This window comes from Orcinus orca, chromosome 9 (genome assembly GCF_937001465.1).
Source record: "Orcinus orca chromosome 9, mOrcOrc1.1, whole genome shotgun sequence".
NCBI classification, from domain to species: domain Eukaryota; kingdom Metazoa; phylum Chordata; class Mammalia; order Artiodactyla; family Delphinidae; genus Orcinus; species Orcinus orca.
Genome location: NC_064567.1, coordinates 49351327 through 49370532, shown reverse-complemented (window position 1 = coordinate 49370532; position 19206 = coordinate 49351327). Strand labels below are relative to the sequence as shown.

The window sequence follows — 19206 nt, the reverse complement described above, 5'->3', positions numbered from 1 at the left end:
AAATTGAAGTACTGTTGATGTACAATATTATATGTTACAGGTGTACAATATAGTGATTCACAATTTTTAAAGGTCATGCTCCATTTTTAGTTATTATAAAACATTGATTATATTGCCCGTGTTATACAATATATCCTTGTACCTTATTTATTTTATACCTAATACTTTGTACCTCTTAATCCCCTACCCCTATATTGCCCCTCTCCCTTCCCTCTCCCCAATGGTAACCACTAATTTGTTCTTTATATCTGTGATTCTGTTTCTTTTTTGTTATATTCACTAGTTTTTTTTTTTTTTTTTTTTTTTTTGGTACGCGGGCCTCTCCCTGTTGTGGCCTTTCCCGTTGCGGAGCACAGGCTCCGGACGCACAGGATCAGCGGCCATGGCTCACGGGCCCAGCCGCTCCGCGGCATGTGGGATCTTCCCGGACCGGGGCACGAACCCGTGTCCCCTGCATCGGCAGGCGGACTCTCAACCACTGCGCCACCAGGGAAGCCCCTATTCACTAGTTTTGTTGTAGTTTTTCGATTCCACATATAAGTGATATCATACAGTATTTGTCTCTCCGTCTGACTTATTTCACTAAGCATAATACCTTCTGAGTCCATCCATGTTATTACAAATGGCAAAATTTCATTCTTTTTTTATGGCTGAGTTGTACATTTATTGGAGAACTTTCCTTCTCCTCCCACTCTGATGTAAGTGAAACCCGGGGTTGTCTTGTTTGTTGCCCCATCTCCAATGTCTGCAGCAGCGCCTGGTCTTTCATAGGTTGATGAATTAGGCAGGGCTGCCCATCTACACCGGGATGAGAAGAACCTGAGCTTGCTTGTTGGGGAAGGAGAAGGGACTAATGAAAAGAAAGAAGCTGTAGTTATTAAGGGGGTGGAATAATTGATGGGCTGAGGTCTCGGAGGAGGTCAGGGAGATAAGATCATGAAGACAGGAGAGAGCTTGATGCTTTTCTTTGAGACTAAGGGAAGTGGGTGAATATATGGGTAGATTTCAAGGCGGCAGAGGATCAAGATGAAGATTGTAAACCTGATGGTCTTACTATCTGATGAAGTGGGAGATACAGTTATCAGATGATAGAGGAGTAGACTGGGAGGAGGAAGGAGGCTGGGTATGAGAGATAATGGTCTGAAGCTGCTGGATGAGTGGAAAGACCCCTGAACCCTGGAGGGCCGCCCTTAGGCTGGAACTCAGAACCTGGTGATGGAGCCTGTCACAGAACGACTGGATTTTTCTTCCGTATTGGACAGGACAAGAGAGAAAGTGGAGGAGGCAGAGGCTATGTTGATCCATGTTTGGGGGACTGGCAGGTAGAAGGAGCTATGTGTCAATGGAGCAGGAAAAAAAAGATGCTGGAGGAGGGAGGATATTTGAATGGTAGAAGGAAGTGAAGTCCAGAGGGAGAATAAGAAGGGTAGGATCAAAAGTTCTGGTGGCTTTTCATTCAAATGGAAGAGCAAATTGGGTGAGAATGAGGAAGTGAGAAAACGAAGGGTGGGCAGGTGGTGGTCAGAGGGGACTTTTTAGTTTTCCATTTCAAAGAACAGTTCCTGGTTGGGATGTAGCCACATGGTAAATACATTGTTGGTAAACAAAGTGTTAGGTCACAGGAGTGAAGGAGAACAGGCTAAGGTGAGACCAGGGAATGTTAGGTCATTCTGTGAATGAGGTCCTCCTTGGAGGGATCACGAAAAAGTGGGGAGGAATACACAGAGGAGGTCCCTAAAAATGTAGAAATGAAGAGCAGGAGCCTGGAGAGAAGGAATTGATGCTAGGAAGTGAGGAGAAGGGAGTTCGTTGGTCCCATGCCTAGGTTCTGGGTACTTCTTGGTAGGTTATTGTCTGGAGATAACAGTGACCAGGGAAATTTGGTTTCTCCTGGTCCTGAAAAACAGGAGTGCTGAGGAAATGAGCAGCTTTAACTTGGAGGGTTACCATGGAAGGGGAAGGTGGAAGAACCAGGACCCAGCTAAGATAAAGCTGCTGAGATAAGTGCAAATGTGGGACATTTGCTGGCTCTAGACTGAGGGCTCCAGGGGCATATTGGAAGGCAGGGTTAGGAGAGATGGCAGAGGGACAGGAGCCAGGTCGGGATGAGAGAACCCCAGGGGAGGGATGATGCCTGGAGGGCCTTCAGCTTGGCAGACATTGTGGTTGCAGGAGGAGTGACCCTAGGGCCACGAATGAAGGGTTTCAGATAGTACTTTACTTTTTTTTTTTAAGTGGCTTTGTTGTGATATCTGCTTACTATACAATTTCCCAATTGCAGTGTACAATTCAGTGGTTTTTAGCATATTCACAGATACGTGCAACCGTCATCACAGCCAATTTTAGAATATTTCACTACCTCATTTCACTGTCCTTTCGCTATCACCCTCTGTACCCCCAATCTCCACCCTTCCACCCACTCCACCCAAGCCCCAAGCAACCCAAATCTCTTTTCTGTCTATAGAGTTCCCTATTCTGCACTTTTCACGTGAATGGAAGTCATATAATATGTGGACTTTTGTGACTGGCTTCTCTCACTTACCATGGTGTTTTCAAGGTTTATCTCTTGTAGGATGTGTCAGTATTTCATTCTTTTTTATTGTCGGATAATACTCCATTGTATAGATATACCACACTTTGTCTGTCCATTCGCCCATTACTGGACATTTGGGTTGTTTCCACTTTTTGACTATTATGAATAATGCTGCTATTTATATACCAGTTCCTCTGTGGACATATGTGTATATACCTAAGATAGAATTGCCGGGTCAAATGGTAAACTATGTTTAATTGGTTGAGAAAATGTGAGTGTTTTCCAAAGTGGCCGCACCATTTTATATATCCACCAGCAATACGTGACAGTTCCAATTTCTCTACATTCTTGCCAACATTTGTTATTATCTGACTTTTTGATTCTAGCCAGCCTAGTGGAAGTGAAGTGGTATCTCATTGTGGTTTTGATTTGCTTTCCCCAATAGCTAATGACATCAAGCATCTTTTTATGTGCTTATTGTCCGTTTGTATATCTTCCTTGGAAGAATGTCTATACAGGATCCTTTGCCCATTTTTGAATTGAGTTGTTAGTCTTTTTATTACTTTTTCCAGCTTCATTGAGGTACAGTTGACAAATTTGTGAGATATTTAAAGTGTACAACATGATAATATGTGTATACGTTGTGAAAGGATTCCCCCACTGAGTTGATTAACACATCCACCACCTCACTTATTTACCTTTTTTTTTTTTTTTTTGGTAAGAACATTTAAATTCTACTCTCTTAGAAAATTACAGTTATACAATACAGTGTTATCAACCATAGTCACCATGTTATACATTAGATCCTTAAGTCTTTTTATTACTGAGTTGTAAGAGTTCTTTATATATTTTGGATAGTACAAGTTCCTTATTAGATAAATGATTTGCAGATATTTTCTCCCATTCTGTGCGTTGACTTTTCACTTTCTTGATAGTATCCTTTGAAGCTCAAAAGTTTTTAATTTTTGTGTAGTCGAATTTATCTATTTTTTCTTTTATTGCTCATGCTTTTATTATATCTAAGAATCCTTTGCTAAATCCAAGGCCATGAAGATTTACCTGTTTTCTCCTAAGTCTTAATAGTTTTTGCTCTTAACATTTAGGTCTTTGATCCATTTTGAGTTAATTTTTATATATGGCATAATGTAGGGGTCCAGCTTAGTTCTTGGCTATCCTCTTGTCCCAGCACCATTTATTTTTTATTTTTTTTACATCTTTATTGGAGTATAATTGCTTTACAATGGTGTGTTAGTTTCTGCTTTATAACAAAGTGTATCAGTTATACATATACATATGTTCCCATATCTCTTCCCTCTTGCGTCTCCCTCCGAGGTGCTCCCTCGGTCACAAAGCACCGAGCTGATCTCCCTGTGCTATGCAGCTGCTTCCCACTAGCTATCTATTTTACGTTTGGTAGTGTATATATGTCCATGCCACTCTCTTGCTTTGTCACAGCTCACCCTTCCCCAACCCCATATCCTCAAGTCCATTCTCTAGTAGGTCTGTGTCTTTATTCCTGTCTTACCCCTAGGTTCTTCATGACATTTTTTTTTCTCAAATTCCATATATATGTGTTAGCATACAGTATCTGGCTTTCTCTTTCTGACTTACTTCACTCTGTATGACAGACTCTAGGTCCATCCACCTCATTACAAATAGCTCAATTTCGTTTCTTTTTATGGCTGAGTAATATTCCATTGTATATATGTGCCACATCTTCTTTATCCATTCATCCGATGACGGACACTTAGGTTGTTTCCATCTCCGGGCTATTGTAAATAGAGCTGCAATGAACATTTTGGTACATGACTCTTTTTGAATTATGGTTTTCTCAGGGTATATGCCCAGTAGTGGGATTGCTGGGTCATATGGTAGTTCTATTTGTAGTTTTTTAAGGAACCTCCATACTGTTCTCCATAGTGGCTGTACCAATTCACATTCCCACCAACAGTGCAAGAGTGTTCCCTTTTCTCCACACCCTCTCCAGCATTTATTGTTTCTAGATTTTTTGATGATGCCCATTCTGACTGGTGTGAGATGATAGCTCATTGTAGTTTTGATGTGCATTTCTCTAATGATTAATGATGTTGAGCATCTTTCATGTGTTTGTTGGCAGTCTGTATATCTTCTTTGGAGAAATGTCTATTTAGGTCTTCTGCCCATTTTTGGATTGGGTTGTTTGTTTTTTTGTTATTGAGCTGCATGAACTGCTTATAAATTTTGGAGATGAATCCTTTGTCAGTTGCTTCATTTGCAAATATTTTCTCCCATTCTGAGGGTTGTCTTTTGGTCTTGTTTATGGTTTCCTTTGCTGTGCAAAGGCTTTGAAGTTTCTAGGTCCCATTTGTTTATTTTTGTTTTTATTTCCATTTCTCTAGGAGGTGGGTCAGAAAGGATCTTGCTGTGATTTATGTCATAGAGTGTTCTGCCTCTGTTTTCCTCTAAGAGTTTGATAGTTTCTGGCCTTACATTTAGATCTTTAATCCATTTTGAGCTTATTTTTGTGTATGGTGTTAGGGAGTGTTTTAATTTCATTCTTTTACATGTAGCTGTCCAGTTTTCCCAGCACCACTTATTGAAGAGGCTGTCCTTTCTCCACTGTACATTCCAGCCTCCTTTATCAAATCCAGCACCATTTATTAAAAAGACTGTTCTTTCCCCATTGAATGGTTTTGGTACCCTTGATGAAAACAGTTGATCATAGAAATATGGGTTTATTTCTGGTCTGTCATTTCTATTCTGTTGGTCTATTTGTTTGTCCTTGTGCTGGTCCCACACTGTCTTGAGTACTGTTGCTTTGTAGCGAGTTTTAAAATCAGGAAGTGAGAGTCCTCCTACTTTGTTCTTCTTTTTCAGGGTTGTTTTGGCTGTTTTGGGTCCCTTGCAATTAGATGTGAATTTTAGAATCGGTTTATCAATTTGTACAAAGAATTCAGCTGGGATTCTGATCAATTGCACTGAATCTATAGATCATTTTGGGGAGAATTGCCATCTTAATAATGTTGAGTTTTCCAATCCATGAACACGGGATGTATTTCCATTTATTTAGATCTTCTTTAATTTCTTTCAACAGTGTTTTGTAGTTTTCAGAGTATACGTTTTGCACTTTTGGTAAATTTAATCCTAGGTATTTTATTCTTTTGATGCTATTCTTCAGGTAGTGTTTTGATGGGAACTTTTGTGGTAATACTTTTGCAAAGTCTTCTTATCACGTGAAGGGGTAGGGTGAGTGGAGAGTTAAAAAAAAAAGTCTCTCCAACTGTTGGCTGGAGAGAGGAGCAGGGCATTTTCTGTCATTCTTTAGGAGGCTGTGTGTTTAGGTCTTTCATGGTCCTGTGGCAGGGCACTGAGGGATACATCAGACTGCAAAGAACTCCATAAACCCAAAAGCCGATGGTTTTGTGTGGTGGGGGAGGAGAGTGAGTAGCTGAAGATTGATCACTCTTGGTTAATAGGAATGCAATCCGATTGGACTAATTCACATTAATATTTAAGTTACTAATACCCCTTCCCCAACTTCTGAGACTTGTCTGCTTTTCTAAAAGGGGAAAATGAGTAGCCCAGACGCATCAGTAATAGGAGAAACTTAGTAGCATAAAAAAAGGAAGGAGACCGTTTGGGAAGTGTGAAAAATATTTTTGGATTTGATCTGGGAGGTTAAGGTTCTTGTGAGGAAAGAGGATGTCACAGCACAAGTTAGAAAGTCCATTGTTACCTGCCTGTCTGCTCTAGCGGTCTGCTCCTCTCTCTTACATCTGCTTTTTATGGTTTTTTTCCTTCCTCTGTTTATCCTAGTTGTGTTTTGCTCTCCCCTCAGTGGCTCTCCTTAGCGTGTGTATGAAGGGAGGTGGAAGTCAGGCCCAACATGCACATGCCTGTGTCCGGAGCATCTGTAAATCTAAGGTAGCATTTTTCCTAAATGCCACCAAAATGGTTGTGATGCTAAAATTATATATATATATATATATATATATATACACACATGTACACTTTTTTTTTCTTTTTCTTGTCTCTGGATTTCAAACCCTAAATTTGTCCTAGCATCATATTCATGACCATAAATGGAACCCATTGTAGAGATTATATCATAGAGATTAGCAAGTTAGTGGTTTCATTATTTTATGTGTTATGAACCAGTATTGTTTTAGACTGCTAACCCTCTTTAATATATTTTTGTGTATGTGTGATAAATGCTGGAAAAATTTAATGGTAATTTTATTTGTCTTTCCAACATTAACTGAATTTCAGATTTCTGCTTTTTTTTCCATTTTGGTTTTGCCTTTTTAAAGTTCTAAGATCAGACTGAGGAAGAACAGCTTGGGCCTGATTTACACATGGTTCTGCACACCTTGCCAGCCCTCCTCAAAAGTGCATGGCTGCCCCACTTCAATCCATTCTCATGTTTTGGTGTAGCTCTTTTTTCTTTTTCTTTTTGGTTGAGCTCTTTTGATTGCACAAATTGGGATCTCCCTCAAGCTACCTCGAGTACGGGGTTGCTTATTGTAAGGACACTGTGCATGGGGACCCAGGAGACTCTGGGCACTTAAGCCACTGGGGAAGTAAGAACTCTGGGTTACGGCGCTGGCACCAGGCAACCCTGCGGACATCAGCAGCTGAAGCGGGCTTCTGTAATTCAACTTTTCTGGTGGCCAGTTTCTTCAGTATCTCAAGAGATCTTTTATTTACGTCATGGCTTCTGTTTAAGTATAAGCTCTGGTCCCTTAGAACTCCAGTTAAGACGTCGTTATCTCTCCCTTTTCTCATCATCATTTCCTAGCTTCAGGACCCAGAGAACTGCCTAGTCTTGGTGCTTCCTAGTCTAAATGCTGGGAGGGAGCTGGTGCCCAGCCATCCCTGCTTTCCATGCCAGGCCATGCCTCAGGCACCTGGCTAACCTGGGCATGGGCCTCCCTGGAGTCTGATGCCCGTCACTGCTGCTGGTTCCTGTGTCAGAGGAGGGCCCCCCAGGTGCTAGAAAACAGGGCTACCTGTAGAACTACCCCTCCAGCAAGACCCTGGCCAAGAACTTCCCCCTAGGGGAGATTTGGGAGGGCTATACCGGCCCCCCCTGCCCCGCCCCTATCCCCACTACAGACCTGCAAAGGACATAGGTAGCACCGAGAGCAGGTCTGGGAAAAACTGGCACTAAATTAAACTTTGAATTTTAAATAACCCCACTGATGTCATATCCTTGTACAGATGAAAGTAAGAAGCCAGTGATTTTTTAAATTTAAGTAGAAAAATTGCTGAACATTTAGGAGGAAATGAAACAAACACTGAAAGTGAAATTAACTATTGTTTGTTTTTTTTGGAGGGGGAATAATAAAAGTAATTGAATACATTGTTTACTATCTTTTTAAAAATATATGGTTTTCTGGGAGTTCCCTGGTGGTCCAGTGGTTAGGACTTGGTGTTTCCACTGCCGTAGGCCTGGTTGGGGAACTAAGATCCTGCATGCCGAGCCATATGGCAAAAAACCCATATATATATAGTTTCCTTTTTCTTTTCCCACTTTCTTATTGGGATGTAGTTGATTTACAATGTTTCAGGTGTACAAAGTGATTCAGTCATATATATATGTATATATATATATATATATATATATATACACACACACACACACACAGAGACATTTTCAGATTCTTTTCCATTATAGGTTATTACAAGATATTGATATAGTTTCCTGTGCTATACAGTATCCTTGTTGTCTACCTATTTCATATATAGTAGTGTGTATCTGTTAATACCAAATTCCCAATTTATCCCTCCCCCCGCTTTGGTAACTGTAAGTTTGCTTTCTATGTCTGTGAGTCTATTTCTGTTTTGTAAATAAGTTCGTTTGTATCATCTTTTAAGATTCTGAATATAAGTGATATCATCATGGTTTTATTACTTTAACAAACGCATTGTAAACTTTTGGAAAAATACAGAAAAGAAGGAAATAAAACAGAAATGACCACTGTTGACTTGTCACATGTAGGCTTCGGTTCTTAAATAAATAAGTAAAGAAATAAAAACATATGTAAAAAGATCACTTAATACTTCTTGAACAGTCCCTATCATTTAGTATTCTTCTGTAACATAATTTGGAATGGCTACGAGGTGGTCTCTTATGCAGCCCTACCATAATTCACTTTACCTAGTGTACTACTTATGGACATTTAGGTTTCTATTTTATTTGATTTTTTAAATGAAAAATACTGCATTGTGAACATTCATATAAAAATTATTTGCACATGTCTGACCAGTTTTTTTACATTGAGATTCCAGATGTGGAATAATTGAGTCAAAGAACATAAGTAATTCAAAAATGCTTTCGGGGCTTCCCTGGTGGCGCAGTGGCTGAGAGTCTGCCTGCCGATGCAGGGCACACGGGTTCGTGCCCCGGTCCGGGAAGATCCCACATGCCACGGAGTGGCTGGGCCCGTGAGCCATGGCCGCTGAGCCTGCGCATCCGGAGCCTGTGCTCCGCAACGGGAGAGGCCACAACAGTGAGAGGCCCGCGTACTGCAAAATAAATAAATAAACAAAAAATGCTTTTGAAACATATGGCCAAATTGTCTTTGAGAAATATTGAAATAGCTCACATTCCTACCAGCAGCATTCCGTCTCATTTCCTGTGATGCTTGCCAGCAATGGATTTCATTGAAGAAACATTCTAATTTGATAGACAGAAATATGGCATCTCATTTTTATTTGCACTTACAGCAAGGTTAAACATTCAAAATAGATTATTGACCTTTTTATTAAAAAAATGTTACTTTTAATTGTGGTAAGAAATGTAAAATTTACCATTTTGCCTGTTTTAAGCATACAGTTCAATAGTGTTGAGTATATTCACATTGTTGTGTAACAAGTCTCCAGACCTTTTTCATCTGGCAAAACTGAAACCCTATACTCATTAAACAAGAACTCGCCATTTCCCCTTCCTCCCAGCCCTGGCAACCACCGTTCTACTTTCTGTTTCAAGGTTAGCTGGAGTCAGATCTCCACACTGGTTCCTGTAAGTCTTTCAGTGAGGCAAGAATCCTCCATATCCATTATTCTGACAGGCATAGGGGCTAGCCTGGGGAATTTGGAAATCTAAACAAATGAAAAATTTTACAACCCACCAGGAGGGCATAGTTTATCAGGGGGCAGTTTCTGACTAGCGGCTTCTGTTTGCTAAATTATAGACATCTAACCTTTTCTCTCAAACCGTTCTATGGTGCTATCATTTAATTTCCTTCCCCCCATCAGTAAATGCCATGGCAAGGTCCAGTACCTGATGACATTTTCTATTGAGTTATAAAGCTAGCATCTTTTCCTATGTTTGAATCTGCATAGGAAAATCTTCCATAATGAAGTAAAAATCTTCCATAATTTATGTTTGAGTCATTATTTCTTCTGTTGAATAACAAAAATTCAACCAAGTAAAAATCTTCCATAATTTATGTTTGAGTCATTATTTCTCCTGTTGAATAACAAAAATTCAACCAAGTAGATTTAAAGATCTAATTAACATTATTGAACGATTCATGAATTGGGCAGCATCCCATCTAGCAAGTAGAGGGGAGCTCCAGAGGGCTGCAGAGAGGGAGAGGTTTTCAAAGGCAAGGCAAGCCATAAACAAACAAAAAGATTATTTCTGGCTTAGGTAACCTCCCTATGGGGGACAGAAGGAGTTACCTCATCTTCCTTTGGGGGGATCAAAAGAGTGACCTAATCGGTGCTGACTTGAAAATTTCACATTTTCTAGTTGGGATTACATTCCTGGGGAAGGTTGTAATGGCAGTTTGGTTAGGTATTAAGTCTTGGTTTTGGCACAGGTGTCTCCATTTTGGGCCTGTCATTTCTTTTTTAATACTTCTGATAGAATTATTGTGTTTATTTTTAAATGATTGTTACCTGAAAAAGTGTAAAATTAATTTGTGTTCACTGGAAAAATTCAAACAATGTGGAAGTGGCTGGAGTGGAAAATGCAAGTCTTCTCCCCTCTAACCCCACCCCCATCCCTCTATCCAGCTTTAAAATATTAAAGCTTGACTGTGTGTTCTCTGTGATGTTTTGGAGCCAGTTTAAACTTTCAGCTTCCTATCTGTACAGTTTGACTTGGTCTCTAGCATCTCAGGTGGCCAATGCCCTGTGAGAACTGTTGAATCCTCCTGCCTCGGGTGGGGGTGGGTGAAAAGCTCAAGTCCCTTGGGGAGAATTAAATTAAAGACCCCAAATGTGAACCATTTGTCCAGCCACACAGTCATGGAGGCAGCCTCAGGCAATGGGAAGACCTGGGCTGGGAAGCAGACTGACTTGAGTTCACACTGGACTAATTGAGCTCTCTCCCTCCCTGTGTGACCTGGGGCAACCTGCTCCCTCCAGCCTTCTGTTTTCTTACCTGTAAAGTGAGGACACTCAAATCTCCCTCACAGAATGGTTGTGAAGTTTACACAAGAAAACGCAGATGTGCTTTGTTGGAGACATTCAGTCAACTGGGAGAAGGAGAATATACAAATATTATGATGCAAGTGAGGTTCATGCCAGCAGGGACTTGCACAACACGCTGTGTAATGGGGGTGAAGAGCTGGGGCAGGAGCGGGGAAGAGGGATGGGAGTTGGCAGGACGATCTGGAAGGGGTGGAGGCTTGGGGTCAAGGACCCACCCGATCAGTGTTTCGGCAGAATCCCAAGATGGATGTCACCCATGGCCTAGCCTTCAGCCGATGCAGGGATTCCTTCAATAACCTGAACTCTCGAGCTGCTCCTCCTTCCAGCCTCCGCCCCTTTGCACACGCCAGTCCCTCTGCTTAAAATGCCTTTCTCCTGTAGCCTTCCTGGCTAAATGACACCACCCTTTAGGCCTCAGCTTAAGTGCCACTTTCTCAGTACAGCCTTCCCAGGCGACACTCCCCCACTTCCCCATTTAGTCTTTCCGTTCTTTCAAGAGGCTGTCCTTTCCTTTCCTTTCTGTCATTTCTATACTATATTTATGAAGTCATCTCGTAAGCTCTGAGTCTGCTCTGCCCTCCACTGTGTGTCCCACTCCTACTCCAGCACGTGGCACATAAATACCGAGTGAGTGAGTGAGTGAATGAATGAATTCCCCCTTCCCCAGCTACGTCCCCAGCCTACCTTTCTAGTCTAATCCCCAGAGAGCCTCTCCGTATTAGTTTCCTGTGGCTGCCATAAGAAATTACCACAAACTTTGTGGCTTAAAACAACAGAAATTTATTCTCTTCACCATTCCTGAGGCCAGAAATTTGAAATCAAGGTGTTGGCAGGACTGTGCTGCCTCCGTTGGCTCTAGGAGAGAAGGCTTTCTTGTTCTTCCAGCTTCTGGTGACCCCAGGTGTCCTTGGCTTGTGGCTGCATCACTCCAGTCTCTGCCTCCATCTTCACATGGCCTTCTCCTCTGTGTGTGGATGATTTCTTCTCTTCTGTCTCTTATAAGAAGGACACTTGTCATTGGATTTGGGGCCCACCCACCTGCAAAGACACCTTTTCCAAATAAGATCACCTTCACAGGTTCCGGAGGTTAGGATGCAGACCTACCTTTTTGGCAGCTTCCCACCTCCCATGAAGCCTTTCCCTCAGCTGAACCGGCCTGGTCCCCATCTCTGGATTGTCCATCACGCTTTTCCCCCATCCTCTGTGTATGCCACTGTCACACCTCTTCCTCCTCTTTCCGTGAACCTTGAAATTCCCCTGTGGGTCCTCTTGCTCACTCACTCTGGCTGAAAGGACCTTCCTTCCCCTTGGCAGCACAGCTCGCTCACCTCCTTCGGGAGCTCTTTCCTCTGCCTGCTCTGGGTTCTCCTCCCCGACACCCACCATGTGGGAAGCACCCACGTACTTCCTCGTATTCCCTACAGTGCCAGGGATGTTCGTGGAGACTCAGGAAGTACTTGTGGAGGATAATAATCATCTGGAAAGTGGGGTCAGACTTACATGATCAAAATAAAGGCAAATCGTGACCGTGCAGCCATAGCCACCTTTCTGTTGTAAAATACATGTGCATATAGTGAGGGGATTCTTTTTTTTTTTTTTTTTTGGCAGGGAGTAGGTGTTAAGTCCAACTAGCTAAGTGGGGTTTTAAGGAACAATAGACAGTCTTAGGAACATGCAGGGCCTGGAATCAGCCGAGTGGCTGACTGCACTGACTGGAGGCTCAGAATCAGGTTTCCCATCTTCATCCCTCTTGGGGCCACACCATCTCTTATCTGAACTCTGGAGTAGTTTAAATGTCACAGGAGTGACTTGTTCCTTGAAAGCTTGGGTTGCTGGTGAAACCGTCAGGGCTGTTCTCAGTGGTGGATCGCTGGGCACCTTTCCATTCTCTTCACCTCACTGCCAACCAGCATCCCCTGCTGCCCCTCATGGCCCTCTGCTCCCCAATATCTCCAGCCTCCTCTGATTTCCCCAAGGCTCCAACTCCAGCCTGACCCTGCCTGGCCTTCAGTTTGAGGGCCGGTCATCATCTGGCTGTCTTGGCCTTGCCGTATCCTAAACTCCCAATTCCCAGGTGGACCGATGTTCCCCTTGGTTGGGTCAGCAGGAGACAGGGTTAGGGGAGAAGCACAGGTATACTTTTCAGAGACTGTGGGAGGGCAGGCTCTCAGGGGGGATCTGGGTGGGAGGCCCTGAGAGGCATATCTGCTCCTGTATGGAGGTTCCAAATCACTGAGTGTTGGTATCTTATTTTTCAGATCGATCGTGTCCTGTGTTGAAGATGTTTCCAGAACAGCAGAAAGAGGTATGTCATCAGAAATCCCCAAATAGATAATCCACGTCCTTTAACTCACTACAGGTTAGTTCTTCATTCTCTGACCATAAATCTGTAGAGGAGAGTCAAGATACCACAGGACGTCATAGAAGGGGGCTAATGAAAGAACAAAGCAGCTGCCCTCCTGAACCTCCTGACCCCCACTCCCCAGCATCCGTGCAGTCTTCGTGGCCCTACCCAGTACGAAGACCAGGCATGCTTCTTCCTTGTCCCTGTGTTAAACAGTACTGGGACCAAGGTGCTTGCTTCAGGAAATACCTTCTCTGTGAAGGTGGCCAAACTGCAAGCCTCCACACTGCCCTCACTTCTGATCCCAATTTCAAATTTGGAGGTTCCCCAGACCACCTTCAGTTTTGATAATTCACAAGAAAGACTCACAGAACTCACTGAGAGCAGTTATACTCACTGTTATGGTTTATTACAGGGAAAGGATACCAGTTAGAACCAGCTGAAGGGAGAGATGCAGAGGGCCAGGTTGGGAAGGGGCCCAAATGCAGAGCTACTGCTTATTCTCTCCACAAGGAGTCAGTGTGTGATAATTTCCACAGGGAAGCTCCCCTGTGCCTTTGGTGTCCAGAGTTTTTATTGGGGCTCATCCTGCCTGCATGGCCGACCTTTCTGTCCGCTCCTCCTGGGATCAGGCTAATACCTTTAGTCTCTAGTTCCTCCAGAGGTCACAGCTGATACAGCGTGGCCCTAAGCCTCCATCATATTCACATTGTTAGACTGTCCAGTGGCCAAACCCAGGCAAACAAAGATACTCTTGTCAGGCAAGACATTCCAGGGGCCTAGAGATCACCTCCCAGAAGCCAAGGGCAGAGGACAGACCTCCTTTCAGGTAAGCTGAATGCTTCACTACACACCTATATTGGCCTGAGAGCGGAGCTGTGCTGACAGCCGGCACTATTCCAGAGGCACATTTTAAAAATTGTTCTTGGGGGGAGAAAGCTCCCCATGAAAGTAACAAAGACGTTTTTCCAATGAGAAGCTTTTTTTTTTTGGCTGGTTTAATCACGATTTTTAAAGTTCATTTCAGTTAATAAAAACTAGAGACAGACTTTAACCAACTGCATGAAGAAAGCATTATAGTGACCTTACAAGTCCTTTATTATAACTAATTATATAATAATAATATAACATTAAGCAGTTTTAAACTGGAAAGTCCTTCAATTGAAAAGGAAAATACCATTAAGTTGAGAAAGGGGTATAATGCCCAGAAATATACTTGAGTCTCTGTCAGCAAGAAATAAGCACAGCAAGACCAGATTCTGGATGTACCGTAACATACTACTGTCCATCACACATCAATTCATTTTCTATGTGTGGCCAGAATTTCTTGGTTTCTCTTACGTTGCTCTTAGAACAAAGTCCACACTCCTCAGTGTGGTTTCCAAGGCCCTGTGTGATCCGACCCTGCTTCTTTCCCCAGGCTCGTCTCCCGCTTCTCCCTCCACCCAGTGCCCTTCTCATGCCTTATTCTGGAAACTTGATTGCTCTGTGTGCCCTTGGCCCCTGGGCTTTCACAGATGTTTTTCCCACTGCCTGGAATAATCTCTCTCCCCAGCCTTCACACCACCTTGACAGGCTGACGACTCCTTATCTTTCAGGCCTCAGCTTGGAAGTCAAGGGGAAGCTTTCCTAAAGCCTCAATTATCAAGATATTTTTATCTCAGCAGCTGCCCCATCAGCACCCTGTAGTTAATGCCAGTTAGAAGTGGAGGAGGTTTTGGTTGAGCCTTTAAATATCCTAGTGGCTGGTGGTGGTTTAGTGGAAAATAATTCAAGTCCCACCTAACTGCATATATCAAGGCTGAATGCAATATCCCTGATTGTTCTAGAATCTAGACCAGGGGGGCAGTGTGTGTGTAAGCCCTTTGCACTTGGTGCCCACAGGAGACATTGCTAATTAATCATAAGGTTGACATGTGAATTGACACCCAGTTACCATCCTTGTTCAAGATGCAAATGGCCCAGGACTGACATCTTGGTTCTACCTAAGCTGGTAGTGCCAGTTTAGAAGTTTGGTAAAAATTTTTTTTTTAAGATGGCGGGGGTAGAGTGGGGAGTCGATTGCAGTCTCTCTTGTTAAAATAGCTTTATTACCGCAATAAATCTAGAGAGAGGAGAACAGGGAGGGAGAGGCTCCCTTGTTAGCTAAACATGTTCCATTTGCACATTGGTTTGAATTCCCACGAGAGCAGTATCCGTGCTGATGGATCTTCCCCGTAAAAAGGCCTTGGCATCAGGCCATTGTTAAATTAAAATGAATTCAGATTCATTCATGCATGCCGCTTTAATTTACAATTAAAATATTATGGTTACATATTTTAATAAGAATAATTAGGTGGACCCAACTGAATCAACTCTTCTGTTTAATGAGACAGAACCCGGAACCCTAATGAAAAGGCAGGTGGCTGTGACAGGAAACGCGTTTCAGACGGCGTCTTGTGTGGAGCCAGGCGTTTTCGTTCTCTTTATATTCTAACACCCGGAATGAACAGGTTGATCTTCCTGCGTCACTAAGGACCCTTGGCTTCAGCCACATTGAGCTCATCTTATGTGATATGTAAATAAGCAGTTTACACTCTTTCATGGAGTCTGACATTCTGGCCCCTCCAAGGAACTGTGTTTGTGTCTCTGCCCAGGGCTTGCTTGGTGTAAGTGGGATAGTCCTACATATGTGATGTGACTGGAAGGGTGGGCTGAAACCTCTTTTCTCTCTCTCTCTCTGTGTGTGTGTGTGTGTGTGTGTGTGTGTGTGTGTGTCTCCCCAACTCTCCTGGATCATGATGGCTGAATTCTACCTTTAGAGATTCATACCTTTTGTATAAGAGTTTTTTCTCCTTCAAAATGTACATACTTGGTATTGGATATAATGGCAATTAGCATTTATTGACACTTGAGTGACAGTAAATCTACAACTCCGTGGCAGGAGATACCTTGAGTGGAGCAGAACCAAGTGGGCCCAGGACGGTTCCAGGCACCGTGAGGACCCTGCCACACAGGGCCCTACAGGGAGAGATGGGAAGGATGTGCTGCTGTTTTGGACGTGTTGGCTCTAAGCTTAACATTTAAGTGTTCAAGATACACTTACACTGATTGATGGTAACATTTTGGGCTTGCTCTAGGAAAGCATGGTTTTAATATTGATTTCTGATTGGAAACTGACTGAGCTGGGACCAGTGAGTAACATCAAAGGATATCCCATAAGCAACACCTCCACCTGGTGTCCTGCGATGCTGGGGACTTTGAAGGGAAGTGACAAGACAAGACCCTTTCCCAATCCCCAAAACTCAATTTGTTCTTCCTTCCTCCTTTCCTCCCTGCCTATGTGACGTGATGTAATAATAGGGAAAACTGGGTATGGGATACATGGGAATTCTCTACTGTCTTGGAACAATTTTTCTGTATATTTAAAACTGCTCTAAAACAGTTAGTTTTAAAACAGATAACATTGAATTATACGTGCTCACACATAAAGATTTCTAAAAGACTGTGCAATGAATAAATCAAGGTACAAAACAGTATTTACAGTGTGCTCCCATTTGCATTAAAAATTATATATACATGTATATACACACACATATATATACATATATGTGCCAATTATGTGTATAATAGAAGAAGTATGTAAAAGTCCTAGATAGGCTGAAAAGAAACTGGAAGTCCAGTAGGAGGGGGACTTCATTTTCAGGGTGTTCTCATCTGTACTTGAAATGATCTCTCTCTCTTTCTTTAACCACATACATATTTTATTTTTATAATAATGAAAATATCTTATTTTTCAAAGGTAGATAAGTATTGGGATGTCATTATGTTAACGGTGTCAGTACCTGTTGAACTCATGGTTAATGCTTTCAGATTCATGTTTCTGACTTACTTTCGTTTTCAAGTGCCACATGTGTCTCTTTTCATAAAGCAGTCCCCTTGAGATGACCTCTTCCCTTCTTCCCTTCCTCCCTTCCTCTCTTCCTTCTCTTCCTTTACTGGTTTTAACTTTTCATTATAAATTTTAAACTTACACAAAGTAGAGAGACTAATATAATGAGCCCTTATGTACCTGGGGGTTCAAGAGTTAACACATTATTAATTCATGACCAGGCTATCGCCCCACCGCCACCCATTCCCTCCTGCTACCACACAGTGAATTATCTGAAACGAATTTTAGGCATAGTGTAATTTCATCTGTCAATATTTTAGTATGCATTTATAACAAATGACCCTTCTTAGAAACAAACCACATTATCATACCTTAAATAATTAACATTAATTCCTTCATATAATCAAATAGTCAGTGTTCAAGTCTCCCTGATTACGTTGAAAAAAAAGTTGTATATTTGGTTGTTCTAATCTTGATCCAAATAGGAACTACACATTGCATTTTGTTAATATATTGCTTAAAACCTCTCATTCTGCCCATTTTCCCCCTTGTGCAATTTATTTGTTGAAGAAACTGCATCTTTTGACCTATAGATGTTTTCACATTCTGGATTTTGCTGATCGTGTCCTTGTGGTGTAGTTTAGCACAGGTTGGTAATTATTTCTTGTTGTAAAAGATGAGTGTTTTCCACTAATGTATTATGAAATACAAAAAGGTAACTCTCCTTAATTCTGGACACTGCTTGTGTAAAGAAACTCATAACATCATGAATTATTATAAGTCATGTAAAAGGCAGGCCTAGTTGAATTTCACTCACAGCTATATATTCCGACGTAATAAAAGCTTTCTTAAAAGTCATCGTTCAAAACTGCCAGGGAACGGCATTTAAACACACTCCAAGCTATAAAGTGACAAGAAACATTCCTTGGAGGATGTCTTTTAGGTTATTTGTCATAAATATTATTAGGAAATAAAGGAAGGTTGCTTGATACATTCCTTCTGCCTTTCAAGCATGTTATTTGTAGAGAATGTAGTGTGTGTGAAAGGGGCTAAATTTTAGTTTTGAGATTGTTATGTGGGAGCCCTGGATAGAACCCTGGTGAATAAGACATTGGTTAAATGTCAGTGCCTCGCTCAGAACCAGGACTCAATGCATTTTAATTGAATGAATGAGTCTCCAGTTCAAATACATAAACATATAAAATGGGTATATACTTTGGAATAGGATAAAAACGGCCTGAGAAAGTGAGCATAAAATGAAACAAGTTTTCATTTTTGTGGTAGAAGATTCTCATCAAGGCTATGAAAAACTAATACTAACACCTAGAGATTCTTTGTTTGTTAGCTTTTGTCTGTACTCATCTTTTTGTAATAAGAATAAATATTTTTACAGTCAGCACACAGTTAGGTTTACTGTACTATAAAAATAGAAGAAACTGTGATAGGTATGTAGTGACATATCACTGTGGTGTTAATTTGCATTTCCCCTAATGGGTAATGATCTTGAACATCTTTTCATGTGCTTGTTTGCTATCTGTATGTCTTCCTTGGTGAAATGCCTTTTCATGTGTTTTGCCTATTTTCTAATTGAATTCTTTGTTTTTTTTACATGTTGAGTTTTGAGAGTTCTTTATGTATTCTAGCTACAAGTCCTTTGAGGGATGAGTGATTTGCAGATATTTTCCAGCCTGTAATTTTTCTTTTCAGCCTCTTCACAGGAGGTGCAGAGCAAAGCTTTTTAGGTTTGGCGAGGTCTAATTTAGCTCTCTTTCCTTACATGGATTATCATTTCGGTGTCAAGTCTAAGAACTCTCTCTAATCATAGGTCGCAAAGATTTTCTCCTATGTTTTTTTCTAAAGGTTTTATGGTTTTATGTTTCCATTTAAATCTACGGTCCATTTTGAGTTAATTTTTACGTAAGGGGCAAAGTTCAGGTCAGGATTCCTCTTTTGGCCTGGGGATGTCCACTTGGTCCAGAACCACTTGTTGAAAAGGCTATCTCTCCTCCATTGAATTGTTTTTACACCCTTGTC

The 19206-nt window shown here is 41.7% G+C and overlaps 1 protein-coding gene across 3 annotated transcripts in view; it reads left to right on the top strand.

The window, feature by feature from the left end:
• Nucleotides 1-19206, top strand: part of SNX10 (sorting nexin 10) — a 71499-nt gene that overhangs the window by 32513 nt on the left and 19780 nt on the right. For all 3 annotated transcript variants that reach the window (XM_004265654.3, XM_033420575.2, XM_049714781.1), the window contains exon 2: nt 13216-13262. In XM_004265654.3, the coding sequence (XP_004265702.1) occupies nt 13239-13262 (24 nt within the window). In that variant the 5' untranslated portion in view covers nt 13216-13238. The remainder of the gene's footprint in view (nt 1-13215; nt 13263-19206) is intronic.